Raw genomic sequence first — 13,546 nt, 5'->3', positions numbered from 1 at the left:
GGTGTCCCTGCCCGTGGCAGGGGTTGGAGCTGGAGGAGCTTTAAGGTCCCTTCCAACCCAAACAAGACTGATTCTATGGGCTCTGTCAAACAAGCATTTCCAGTCTGTGCTGGGATCCTGCCAGCATCATCCCTCTGTTTTGCCATCAGATCGGTCCTTATTCTTGTGAGCATTCACCTCACTCTCCACCCTTTCTCATTTACTGTTTGACTTCGTATTTGCTGTTGGTTACAGTTCTGTCTCTCGGCTTTAAGAGAGTTAAATTTGTTATGCTGAAGTTTTGGTAGGGCCAGTAACAGGTGGCTTAGGAGTGTTACAGACACAGGAAAAGGCATATGTGCAAATACAATAGCAGCTCATTGTCCAGCCCAAATCTAAAATGTGGTGTTCATTGTTATGTATCAACCAGTGGATATTTTATTGAGTGTTCTGTGGGACCTGTGGCTACCGGATAACTGCTTGGATTGAGAAGGAACCTGGTAGGATCTCACCTAACAAAAAAAAGCACCAGGATTATGCCCCAAATAAGATGATCAGAAAACACATGGCAAAGGTTCCTGAGCATGAGGCTTCATGACTGCTGAGCTCAGGGAGAGTCAAGCTGGGAGACCTTGGCTCCTTAGGGCCCAACCTGCAGACCCATCATCTCCTTTGGGCCAGAGCTGTGAGTTCAGGGAGGTGCTTAGGTGGAAAACCATCTCAGAAGAGATGCTGTCCATGCAGCAAGGGTTTAGCTGCCGTGGAGCTTCCTCCTTTCTTACACGGATAGGTGTGAAGCAGATGCTTTGAAAGCCTTCAGAGACAAAGCCTGTCAGTCTAAAGCTTTCTAAAGCTTCAATAGTGTGGACTTCTTGGTGCTTCAGAGCAGCAAAACAGGGATTGCTTTAAACTCGGAGTGAGTTTTCTCCCCCCAACACCCATGTCAATGGAGCAGGATCGTTCTGCCTGTGCTATGGGGTGAGGTGTGGGTGCCGAGATCAGCCCATCCACGCACGCCTTGCTGAGCCAGAGGTGTGCACTGTACACGCTGCGGGAGGTTATGAATGTGGCTTTCAAGTTTCTTGCCCCCACAGAGCTTTGCCTCGGGCCTTTCCTGGCAGCGAGCTGACAGGGCTCTTTCGAAGCACTTTGGTCCTCATTCTCCCTCTGCCAGGATCTTTGTGTGGGTGAGAACGGGAGGAACCGAAGCCAAGGCTTTTCACAAGGAGTGTTTGCAACAGAACCTGTGGTTTTGCATGGGCGGGGATTTGAGCTGGAGGCAGCAGCAGGAAGCTTTATCTGATTTTCCCGATACCTGGACCATGGTACTATGCAAGGTGCCAGTTTCCAGTGTAACGAGATCCCATGTGGGTTAAATGGCTTTGGAGCCAGTTCTATTCCCATTCCTGGTGCAATGAACGCGTGGCTCAGCAATGTCTGAAATCCACCCCTGCAAGAGGAGAACTGTGTTTCCTCGGGGAAGTGAACACAGGCACCGCAAGCAGCTGCTTTCTTTTCTTGTTAAGCCATTTGCCAAGGCCGGCAGTCACCAGGATCATCAATTCCGTCCATTCCCAGCCTCCACGGATCCTCTGGCTTTTGGCAAGCCATGAAACCAGAATTCACAGGCTGATGGGCCCTTTTGCCTGCGGTGTCTCTCAGTGTTGTCTCTTCACATGGACACAAATGACTCCTCCAGCACGTGAAGCTGTCCTGGGGCCTCTGCCTGACCCTGCTGCTTCTATTCTGAGTCCAGCATCCAGAGAGGAAACTCGCACCCATCCTCTGCACCAGCACAGCCAACTGCTTGAGGAGGGTGCAGTTCTGACCCCCTGTGCTATTCCTGCTTCTCTGTGCTTTAACCTCGCCTATTGCTGGATACGCAGTGACCCGTTCTCAGCCTTGAGGTCTTTGTTCACCTCTCCTCATTTCTCCAGCCCTTGCACTGATGCTTGGCTTCGGCTCTATTGGCAGCAACCAACCTGATGCAACCTTCAGAGTCCTGCCCAGCTGATGGAGGAGGAGGAGAAGCCTTCTGCCTGTGCCACTTCAGCTCTTCACTGCCTTTAGGGTGCAGCTCTGGCCCCCAACCCTGCGGAGATGAGGGTAACTCCTATGGCAGGATCTGCTCCCATGGCTGTGGCTTTGGTGGGGGAGCACTGTAAAGCATGAAACCACACTTGTGAAACCAGCCCAGGGCAGAAGTCACATGCACGAGGGAGACGTTGCAAGTTGGTGCTTGCAGCTCATAAGAGGCAGTGCGGAGGTGCAGGCTCCTTGCCGTGGCTGAGCCCTGCCTGGTTAGCCCCTGGTGCCCAGGAGATGCAGAGAGGAGACTGACCCAGAGCACAGGCTGGGGCTGTGGGGCTGGAGACCCTGCAGGGGGCAGAGGGGAATGGCAGCAGATAAAGGACAGTGAGGAGGAGGAGGAGGGAGCTGAGCTCGCTCCCCGGCAGCAAGAGCTGAGCTGGATCAGGTAAGCCTGCACCGGTTGCTCTGGAAGTGGAGCAGGACTTGCTGAATGCTTCTCTGCTGTTTAGCTGGGGCTTGGAGGGGTCCTATAAAGGAGACCCGTGGCCTGAAGGAGGCAAAGTCACCAGAGATGTTGGCATTGCATAAAGGATAACAAGAGGTATAGAAATAGAGTGCAGGAGGTGAGAGGATGCCTCTCGTGTTAGCACAGGGGAGGATGTGGGGCAGACCCATTTCCACACATGGGTGGTTGTTCTGCAGCGCAAGGCCAACCGAGGTCTGTGCTGCACGAAGAGGTGAAAGCAAAGCTGCTTTTCCTGATGAGCTTGTCCTGGCTGGGGAAGGCTGCTCCCCTCCTGTGGGCTGGGGAGGGCTGAGCCCTGTCCCTGCTGCATCCTTCAGGCTGAGCCCTGATCCTGCTCTTGCTTCCTGGGACTGTCTTCAGAGACTCAACAACACTTCCAATGTCTAAGCCAGAGCACCTTGATTCATCTCGAAGGTAACTTGACAGCAGCACGACGTGGTAGGTTTAATTAGTTTTCCCTTTGTCTCCCTTGTTTTTTCACTCCCTTCTTTGCTGCTCTGTATGGGGATTTCTGCCCTGTTTTGCATTTTCCCTTCCAATTGATGCTAACCTGAGGGGATTGAAGGCAAAAAGGGGAAAGGAGTGGGAAAATTCACTGAATCCCCCTTTTGATGCTCTGTAACGTGGCTGCCTATGCTCTGCAAGGGAAATCTCACCTCTACGGTGTAGAATGAGAGCTGTGCCCATCCTGTGTGCACACAGTCACTCCGCACACCCCTTGTGCGATGTGCACCTTGGTTGATTCCTATAAGTGTGTTTGCAGCCCTCTGCAGGGTTTTTCTCCCATCAGAGGGACCTTTTGTGTTGTCAACCTGCTCTGGTGGAAGGTGTCCCTGCCCATGGCAAGGGCTTGGAACTGGATGGGCTTTAAGGTCGCTTCCAACCCAAACCATTCCATGGTTCCCTTGCCTCTATTTCCCTTCTGACAGTCCTTAAACCAGTGCCTATCCTGATTTAAGCCAACCAAGACAAGCAGCAGCCAAAACGAAAGCAATCCCCTTTGGAAGGAGAGTGCAAGAGCATTGCAAGGGACCTTTGCACCAAGAGACAGCAGCAAGCTCCTGGTGCTAAAGTAAGGGCGAGCGGAGGTTGAAATGTAAATGCTAGTTTTGGAGAGCCATGGGAATTGGGTAATTGAAGAATAAACCTCAGAGTCCTCCAAGCATTTGCCTTAATAACCACCCACAGGTGGTTGTTAAAGGAGGTTCAAGGCTGTGTCAGCAGCGTTTGCCTGGAAAGCCCACGGGCACCGTGCCTGCTGCGTGTGAACATCAGCTCCTGACACTGCCCGTGGTGGAGAGGAGGGGGGAAAGGAAAGCAGAGACCTGCGAGGGCTTTGCTGCTGCTGGGTGAGGGCTCCTGCTTGCCTCTGCCTTCAGTGGGTGCGTTTGTCTTCCTGGTCTGCACTGTGTCCTGTGTGTGGTGGGGAATCACCCTCCAGTGTCCGTGCTTGGGGCATTTACACTGGCTCTGCTTCTTCTGAAAGTGCCTGCCGAAAGCAAGAGCAAAAAGCCTCTTGGCTTCATCATTATGCCCCATCCCTGGCAGTGCTCAAGGCCAGATTGGACACACGGGCTTGGAGCAAGCTGCCCTAGTGGAAGGGGTCCCTGCCTGTGGCAGGGGTTGGAACTGGATCAGCTTTAAGGTGCCTTCCAACACAAACCAGTCTGGGACTCTGTGATTCACAAGGAGAAATCCTGCCTATTCCTTGGCTGTTTACAAAATAGGAATATGTAAGGATGTTGGGATAACAAGCCACATTTAAGGATAACTTTTCTACCCATTACCATAAAGATAATTGCAGCAAAAGGTGAGGCTGTGCATACTGCACTCATGGCTGGCCAACACCTACCTGGTGATAACATCCCGTGGGAGCGGTGTCCAAAGAGCAGCATACACCCAAGCGGTGTGTGCTGTTACCCTTTCCCTGCTGTCTCTGCAAGGTCTGGGATGTTCTTTTTCCCTTTTCCAGGGCTGGAAGATGCCTCGTTGCCCATGGAAAGCAGGATCTCAAGGAAGCTGTCAGTGGGAGGGCGAATGAGGATTTCACAATCTGCTCCCCAGCCAGGAGAACAAGCCACCTGCCCTGGGGCTGACGCCGTGTTTCTTAGCCGTGGAAGATAAGGCAGACACACAAAGTGCTGGATTTGTGACAGTGCAGCCCCGTCCCCACAGGAGAGGCACCTTCAGCATGGCCCATACAAGCCAAACTGGTGGAACTGAGAAAAACGGGTCACTGCCCTCCATCCTCTACTGCAAGAGTGATTTAAAGGAAGGATCCCTGCAATGGGTGAAAGGTAAGTGAGGAACTCGAGATGCAGGAATGGATGGACATCCACCTATAGAAACCTGGGATCCTGGAAGCCCTCTTCCCTAGAAACCTTTGGGAAACATCACTTGTGCTTTCCAAGTGGCTCCTTTTGCCCATAGCAATTTGCTCTTTCCCTGCAGCACTGCTTCCAAAGCCTCCTGAGGTGCTGTGCAGTGGCAGGAGGCAGCTCTGTGAATGCCTGTTCTCGCAGACACCTCCCTGCACCATTCAGGGCACCCTTTCTGCTTGCTGGGTGCATGGCACCTCCTTAGTGCCCAGGTTTTGCAGGGGTGAAGCAGCTTTTGTCTCTCCAGCAGAGACCAAGGAGCTGAACCCCTCTTCAGAACTGGGGTATCTCAGTTTGGCACCCAACTTGCTAGACTTTTGTGCTGAGCATCCTGACCAAAGGAGGACAGGACATTCAAGCCCAAGGCTGAAGCCATTTGTTTTTATTCTTGCTTTATACTCACTGCCTCCACTGCTCGGATGAAATAAACCTCAGCAGGCACACAGGACCTTGTTATCCTGGAGGTGTCAGATGCATCTGCCCTTCTCATCTTGACTCGATGCAGTCACACCCCCATTGTAATGTAATTGCCTTGTTTCACCTGGCATCTCCTGTTCCTGAGCAGTGAAGAAAGGATGAGAATGAAGGACGTGAGAGAGAGAAAGGAAAGGCGAGCGCACACTGTGTTTTAGCCAGCGCAGCATCAGGGAGAGCAGCAGGAGCAGCCCCAGGGGACACATTGCAGATCTGACCCCGGATCTGCAAAGGGGAAGTGAAGCTGGGTGAAACGTCACTGAAACAGGAGCTCGGCTGAGCAAGCACTTCCTTAGCCCTCATCCCTTCCTCTTGGTGCAGCACCGCTCGTGTTAACTCTGTGTGCCAGATGGGATGCCCGGAGATCACAGCCCTCCCGTGCTGCTCCGAGGTGGCTGTGCCTCAGCTCCCAGCAACCTGCTCTTCAAATCTAGGACGGGTTGTCCTCACTCATCCCAGGCTCCTGACTGCACCCTGGGTCTCTAGAGAACATCCCTGATCTCAGCCCGAGCTGAGACCAGAGCTGAGAGCCTTGAGCAGAGCCAGGCTGCCCAGGAGCACTGCTGGGGCAGGGAGCTGGATGTTAGAGGGAGCTCAGTGTGAGCCACATCCCTGCCAGTGTGATGGTTGAGAAGCACTTTGGTTGCTCAGGCTTGTGATGGGTGGGGTGGGCAGGCAATGGGGGACCTCTCTAAGAGGTAGGGAGCTCAGAACACCCAGCAGCTTTTGTCCATTGTGCTTTCAGTTAGGGATCAGTGAGGCAAGGTGTTACCCTGCTGATGATCAGAGTTATCTCCTCGCTCCTTGAATGGGTTCGAGTTGTCCCCCCTTTCTGTAGGCTGTTTCTTTACAGGGGACATGAGGCTTCTTCCAAAGCTCCTTGTGATGTTCTTAGAGATGACCAAGGGAGATTCTGGGTCAGGGTGGTCTGAATGTCTCAGTCTTCTCTTTGTCTTGTGCTGGGAGCAAAACCCATGCCAGAGCTATGCTCATGCCTCCTTTGGGCTCTTGCAGAACCCCTCAATGGGCAGGTGCTCATGGTGCTCAGCATGGACAACAGCTGCTCAGCCACCTCCTTTGATATGGAGCTTTGTGCAGAGAAACTCCAGTCCCTTGGGGTTCAGGTAAGCTCCTCATGTGTTATCCCCCTGGGAACCCTGTAGGAGTGAGCACAAGTGGGATCAGCATCATTTGCATCTGCACCCACATCACAGACAGCTCTGCTTTAGTTCTTGTTCTGACAGTCACTTGTTTCAATTCCACTTCAGTCTGTTCCCATGGGCTGCTAATCAGCTGTAATCTTGGTTAAACTACCATGAAGAAACCCATTCAACACAGTGAGCTGCTTGAAAGTCACTCTGAGGGGCTGGAGCATCCCTGGGATGATCTATCCTTTGCCATGAAAAGCTGGTTTCTCTTGTGACCTTCCCTGCACTTTCCAGGGAGGTAATACTGCAAATGAAGCAAGAACACAAGGTTTTGGTCTGTGGTAGCTGTATGGGTGAGATTGGAGGTGTGCTCTGGGACACAGTTTGAGCTGCAGTGAAGCCTGGCCCATAATGACTGCCCAGGCTAGGATTTGATGGGATTTGGAGCCCAAAACTATGGTGTGGGTCCAGTTTTCTGCTTGCTCCCTGAGCAGGTGGCGGCGGAACAGTGGAGAAGGTTGATCCAGGATGCTGTTCTGAAGCCTGAAGTGAGACGGTACATGTTCTACAACTCCAGGGCATTCCAGATAGCCATTGCTGTGGTAAGTAGAAGGGGGGGGATCTCAAGGCCTGCAGCTGGGGTTCTTGTGCCCAAGGAAGGAGAGAAGCCTAGGTGGAGAGGAGGTGCTGGTTTTCACACTATAATGGACAGATTTCCTGTGGATGGAGGTTAAGGCACCATCTCCAACCCTTTGCTGGTAGTCTCCCCAAAGGATGGCTGAATAACCAGCCTATACCGAGGTAGTTGTACCTACAACAGGCTGTTTTTTAACTTGATCTTAAACATCTGTAGAGATTCTGGTCCTGATGCTAATTCAAACCAAAGGACCAGTAAACCTTTTGATTCCTGAGGGGTTTGTCTAGTCTTCTTCTGGTGAGAAAAGCTCCTCCAGAGACCCCAGCCATTAGCACCTACCAGAAGGCTGATACATTGCAGCGTGCTGATAATGTGATAAAGTCTGACTCCTTTGTTTAGCTGCATTGATTTTTTGGGATAGCCATTATAAATGTCTTCTCCTCCTTCCCCTAATATTGCAGGAACTGGTGCTCAGTGTTTTGGTGGGTTTAGTACCCATTTAGTGTAAATACATTACATTAGTGCAGGATGATGCTGTAACATGGTGATGCTGTGACATTCTGTGCTCTGTACGTCGTATTTGCTTCTAGGCAATCTCCTGCCCAAATACATGTTCTCTGAAGTAAAGGCCAATTGAGTTCAATTCTGCCTGCCTTTGTGCAAAGGGCAGGTTTGTCAGTCCTTAACATAGTCCTTGACCCCAGTGTCAGCATCACCATTTACTGTGATCGAGTAGTGTCTGCACCTCCTAGAGTGTTTTGACACAGGAGCTTTCTAAATGAAAGGACTGTTAGATGTATTATCAATATGCCTTGGTGAGTGTGTTTCTTATCTGAATGGAATAACTCAGGTGAAATCCTTCCTAGGTATGAATCATCCTTAACAATTCACTCTGTGATGACTGGTAATTCTTTATAATAAACTAGGGCGCAGAGTCCTTCTAGTCCTTTCTTTTCTCTATTAATGGAAAAAAAGCCCACAACTCTGTCCTTTTCACCCTCTGAAGATCTCATGTGACAATTTATGGCAAGTTATTGCCCTATGAGAAGGGACTGGTGGATTTTTCTTCTTCCCGTGAGGAGGGAAGAGAACCTTAGAGGAGGCCATGGAGATGCTGCGAGGGCTGGAGCAGCTCTGCTCTGGAGCCAGGCTGAGAGAGCTGGGCTGGGGCAGCCTGGAGAAGAGAAGGCTCCTGAAGGGGAGACCTGAGAGCAGCTCCAGTGCCTAAAGGGGCTGCAGGAAAGCTGGAGAGGGGCTTGGGACAAGGGATGTAGGGACAGGCCAAGGGGAATGGCTTTAACCTGCCCAAGGGGAGACTGAGCTGAGCTCTTAGGCAGAAGCTCTTCCCTGTGAGGGTGCTGAGGTGCTGGCACAGGGTGCCCAGAGAAGCTGTGGCTGCCCCATCCCTGGCAGTGTTCAAGGCCAGGTTGGACACAGGGGCTTGGAGCAAGCTGCTCTAGTGGAAGGGGTCCCTGCCCGTGGCAGGGGTTGGAGCTGAAGGAGCTTTAAGGTCCCTTCCAACCCAAACCATTCCATGGTTCTGTGACTTTTCTCATTCACGGTTCATGTCTGTTTCTCTGGGTTTTCACAGGTTTTCTACATGTCTCTCTGGACAAACATTTACACCACAGTCCAGCTGTGCTCCTTCGGACGCTACTGGGAGGCCAGCGTGCTGGTGACCCTGGCTGCTGTAGCAGTCACTGTGGTTGTGATCCTGGTTATTGACCATCACCAGAGGAAGGTGAGAGGGTGCTGGTTATGTGCAAGCACAGGGAGCAGGGCTTACTCCCACCAGAGTGCTGGGACACGGGTTGTCAGCTAGATACGTACTAAGAGCATAGTTATGTGGGGAAGGAAGGCACGACTTTACAGCAGACTCGGAGATCAGGTTTTGCAGCCACGATAGGTGTTGTAATACCTAAACGTAGGTGTGGGAGCTGGGCAGGATGGCCTAAATCACTCCTTCTTGGAGATAAAGCAGCTGTTGCAGGGCATGGTTCATGCTCCCACGGCTGGTGGGAAGCCACGGGAGCTCACCAGCAGATCTGGCTCCTGCCCTGCTTCTCGTGGTGGCTCTTGGCTTCCTGTTGCCGTTAAGAGCTTCATTCACTTGTGCTGCTGGAGCCACGGGGTCGTGGTCCAGACCCCAGCACACTGCCCTGCAGCGGGTCTAGAACAAACAGGCAGCTCCTAACCCATAGGAGATGCAATAGTCATTAACCCAAGGTAGACTGGGCAGCAGAAGGAAAAGAGGAGATGCTGCTAGCACGAGAGGCAACCAGCCTGAGCATCTACTGCTTGGTCAGTGTCAATGTTTGTTCATAGGAATCACAGGGGTATGGAGATTTCTAAGGAGTGAGCTGAAGAATAATATTGGGAAGGCTTCATCCAAAATCCAGAGGGGTGTCTGCACTGATCTGAATGGATTTTGGAGCAAGCCTCTAATGACAGCTCTGCAATGACTCCTCTAAGGGGAAACCTGGCAAACGTGTGAGTGCACAGAGGTGCAGGACAGGAGTCCTTTATTTGGGCACTGCTGTGGCATCAAGTGAGAACACGGTTCTGGAGGTCTGGCCCAACTTCTGCTGCAGAGCATGTTAACTTCTCTTGCATTCTTTAACAGATAAATGTGAACACAGACGTGAGGCTGGCCGCTGTCAATGAAGTCTTTATCAAACACAGTTTAATTCTGGGCATTACAGATGTCCTGGATGGGCCACACAGCATCCTACAAGTATCCTTTCTGTAGGGAATTGTTCGTGTCCCTGCTGGGGAGCTGATGATATGGAGCTATTTGTTCATATTATGGTCCATGAGGATTTCCAGGGTGTGGGATGTCTAGGATTTGTTCTCCCATTGGATGGCATGAGAAATTGGGGTTTTGTGTTCTATAAATGGGGATTAAGCTATGCCCAGAGGTAATTGAGAATAATACGATTAAAAGATTGAAGTGGGATTAGTCCTTTGGGCAAGACAATTATTCCTGAAAGTGTATTATACTCACATGACAGTGATGATTCTTAAGATGAGCAGAGTGACAGCAGTGTGCCGATGGCAAAAAAACCCCAACAACAAGAAACCAACACAGAGCAAACTGAAGTCTCCATCCCTGGGCTCATTTGGTGCTTTTCAGAGATACCTTTTCTGCACTAGAAAAAGGCTTAGGGGAAAGAAGTGTTTCAAGATAGCATGGAAGTGTTAAAGGAAGGTGAGAGATGCTGGTGGACTTCACACCACCCCGTGTATACAGAGAGGCATGAATGGAGGGGGGACCAGGGCTGAAACACATGATCAGAAATGGGAACAGGGAATGCTGCAGGAGGGCTGGTGGGAGTGAACTTGTGCAGAATAGGGAGGGAACAAGAAAAGAACCTGAATTTCATGGTTTTTATTGACCACCATAGTTGTACGCTGTAAGTGAGGTCTAATCCAATGAACCTTCACCTACCAGTCCCAGAGCTGCCTGAAAGCAGAAAACAGCCCAGGATTCAGTTGATTTTGATAAAAATAAATGGGATTAACCCCTAGAACGAAAGGAAAGAAATCAGGAAGGGGGTTAGGGGAGCTAAGTCAACATGATGCTATATTTAGATGTAAGGCCTCTGAGATGAGTGATGGGCAATGCCCTGGTTTATCCCAGTGTCAGCACTAGGCTGCAGAAGGTGTGTGAGGACTGGCTGCCATGTGGGGCAATGTTCCCCCTTCTCTGCCCTTCCCCTTTAGCTTAGCTTAAAATTGGCCCAGTTGATGTTATGTGGCTCCTGGGTGTATCCTGGGCATCCCACAAGCACCAGCTGCCTCGGTTCCATCCATACCATGATCCGCAGGGAGGGCTGCAGAGGGGGAAGCATGGAAAGACTCCTTCCTTAACCAACCCATCCCAGCTGTGGTTTGTGCACTTCTGCCCGGAGCGCTGCCTCCAGTCCTTATCAGCCCACATCATGGACCTGCAGAGGACCCGGGAGGTAAATGATGCTCGAGCTCTCGTGGTGACCTGTGCAGGGCACTCTGATGCCTCAGCTTGGGTGGGATGGAGCTGGGCAAAGCGAACCAAGTGTCTGAGTGTCCTCCTGGGCATCCCCTGCTGTGAAGTGGGAGCTGGGCAGACTGGGAGCTGAATCAGATGCATTTGTTGGTGCTCAGTTCAGCAGGAATTTGTTTAGGTGCTGTGTGTGTCTGGGTAATGAACTGTGTGACTTTAATGAAGGAAAGGCATCAAGAATCAAGGGCAAATCTGGAAATCACAACTTGAAATAAGTAATGCCTTGAGCTGTCCTCCTGAAATGAATGAGATAGCCTGAGGAGTAAGCTCTGGGTTTACTGTATGAAAATGATGTCCTCTTGGCCTTCAAGGACTGTTTCCTCCATTTGGTTGTATAAATACACAAACCCCGTGTTCTCCTGCACTGGAAGTTTGTGGGATGAGAGGTGAAGGGGGCACAACAGCCTGGGAATCTCAAGGCGGCTCATCCATCACCGTGGATGGCTGCAGATGCAGGTTGGAGGTGGGCAATCACACACCACGTCATGAATTGGCTGATATAACTCATCTGGATTTTAAAGACTATTTTAAAGACAGGTTTTTCCATGCCAGGCTGTGACCATTGTGCTGGGAGAAGTCACGGAAGAGGCAGCTGATGGCAGCAGGGATGTGGGATGAAGGCGCTCAGCTCCAAGCGCTGGCCATGGTCCTTGGGCAGTGCTGCTGTGTTTTACTCTTGGGGTAACTCCTAGGAGTTAAGAGCATGCAGGAGCAAATCAAGTCTGTCCTCAAGGCACCGCTGCCTTCCAGGCTCTGGAGGCCCCCAAAATCTGTTTCTCTTCCAGCCGGCCCTGCGGCACAGCCTGGATGAGCTCTGTGTGGTTATGGAAGCAGTGGTTTCCCCTGACCTGGGCACGGAGGAGGAGGCTTCGCGTGAGGAGTCCCCTCTGTTATCCAGTGGGGTGAACCTAAATAAGGAGCCTGTGACATGCAATGAGCTGCTCCACCTCGTTCCTGAAGGCCCACCAGAGGTAAGAGCCAATATCTCACCCCAAGGAGCAAAGGTACCAGATCGCATCTCCAGACACCTTTGATTCCAAACCCCATCCCAGCAGCCCCTGGCCATGGAGGACACCTCCTTTATCACTGGAAGCTTGGATGTCCATACACACTGCCTCCAGCCCTAACAGGGCTGAGTAGTTAATGAGTACTGAGCAGCTAGTGCTTAATCCTTAAGGAATTAAAGGATTGGGCTTTGCCTTGCTGGTGGCCAGGGGTCCCTGTTGGGAAGGCAGGCGTCTGTGCAGAGACCCAGCGTCTTTGTTCAGGCTGGGGACGAGGCCTGGATGTGCCCAGCCTTTGTCTCCTCTATGAATGTGCTTTCAAAGACTTGTGCCATGCTGAGCAGCAAACGTGGCCTCATTCCTGCTCAGCAAGAAGCTTCAAATGGGATGATTTTGATTCATTTCACATTTTTCCACTCACTGTTACTAAGTGAATTTGGTGCAGGTGACATCCCTGCAGGTTGAAGCTCTAGAGGCAAAACAAGGCAATCGGAGGCAAGGACAGAGCAGGCAGGTCCCCAAGCAGTCTGGCTGCTTGGCCACCCACTGTTGGGGTCATGTCACACCCCCATGGGGACAGTGTGCCAGCGCTGCTGCCCAGACAGGGATCTGGGACAGTTATGTATGCCATTGGCTTCGGTCCTGTTCCTTTCAGAGAAGGACAGTCCTTGAATGAGGGAGCAAATGGCATTCAATGTGTCATTACTTGTCCTCCGACTCCTTTATTGCTTGTTCCAGGTGATGGCCCAGCAGCTCCTGGTCATCTTCAGTGGATGCTATGTCCGGCTCCTGGTGACCGGGCGGCTGCCCCAGGCCATGGCAGGGGGGCACCTGGAGCAGAGCAGCATGCCCTGTCTGTGCCAGTTCATCCAGAGCTCTGTGCTCAACGCCCACCGGAGCTGGTTCGTGGCACGGTGACCGGAGGGGGCTGCAGTATGCAGAAAGGCAAGCTGTCCATACACAGCAGTGTGAAGATGTCATGGAGCAGAGAGAACGGCTGCGATTGCCCATCCTGGACTCAGCTGGATGAACAAGTGGAAGTAGGACTCTAATAAACCATACGAGACATTCGGTGCCCGCTGTGGTCCAGTAGAGCTCAAAGGGCTTCACTTTGGACTACTATTAACAGGGTCACAAGGTGATTGAATTTAGTCATTAATCTCCATCCTGGCCACAACTTGAGTTAATAATTCCTAGAAATGTCTCAAAACTCAGTACCAATGGTACCGTTCCACTTGGATTATGATCAAGGGAAGGCTCTCAAGGGGTGACTGATTGTCTCGGCTCTCACTTCCCACCTTACTCAGGGACCAGGAGTCCTTGGTTT

General features: G+C 51.5%; 1 protein-coding gene across 4 annotated transcripts; it reads left to right on the top strand.

The window, feature by feature from the left end:
• The first annotated feature begins 715 nt into the window (after positions 1 to 715).
• TMEM268 (transmembrane protein 268) lies at positions 716 to 13,287 on the top strand. 4 transcript variants are annotated; one of them, XM_062640241.1, is made up of 9 exons: positions 1,459 to 2,455; positions 4,509 to 4,833; positions 6,403 to 6,512; positions 7,031 to 7,138; positions 8,765 to 8,914; positions 9,797 to 9,907; positions 11,058 to 11,138; positions 12,001 to 12,186; positions 12,958 to 13,287. In XM_062640241.1, exons 2-9 carry the CDS (start codon positions 4,728 to 4,730, stop codon positions 13,135 to 13,137), a joined length of 1,032 nt encoding a protein of 343 aa, XP_062496225.1. In that variant the 5' UTR covers positions 1,459 to 2,455; positions 4,509 to 4,727; the 3' UTR covers positions 13,138 to 13,287. The 4 variants fall into 4 exon arrangements, with proteins under 4 accessions (XP_062496227.1, XP_062496225.1, XP_062496226.1 ...); XM_062640242.1 differs by lacking the exon at positions 1,459 to 2,455 and adding an exon at positions 2,905 to 2,974; XM_062640244.1 differs by lacking the exon at positions 1,459 to 2,455 and adding an exon at positions 3,491 to 3,608.
• Positions 13,288 to 13,546: the final 259 nt, after the last annotated feature.

The sequence above is a fragment of the Pezoporus occidentalis genome, unplaced genomic scaffold (genome assembly GCF_034315485.1).
Source record: "Pezoporus occidentalis ecotype Australia unplaced genomic scaffold, CSIRO_AGI_Poc_V1 ctg64, whole genome shotgun sequence".
Taxonomy (NCBI): domain Eukaryota; kingdom Metazoa; phylum Chordata; class Aves; order Psittaciformes; family Psittacidae; genus Pezoporus; species Pezoporus occidentalis.
The sequence above is the reverse complement of the archived record's forward strand: the minus strand, read 5'-3'. Positions and strand labels throughout refer to the sequence as shown.

What these genes read in the sequence shown, in the direction of transcription:
- TMEM268 (XM_062640241.1), top strand. Translation starts at nt 4,728, where the DNA reads ATGGCCCATACAAGCCAAACTGGTGGAACTGAGAAAAACGGGTCACTG. An exon ending in TCCAGTCCCTTGGGGTTCAG is followed by an intron (nt 6,513 to 7,030) that starts GTAAGCTCCTCA and finishes CTCCCTGAGCAG; the next exon opens with GTGGCGGCGGAACAGTGGAG. An exon ending in TTGACCATCACCAGAGGAAG is followed by an intron (nt 8,915 to 9,796) that starts GTGAGAGGGTGC and finishes ATTCTTTAACAG; the next exon opens with ATAAATGTGAACACAGACGT.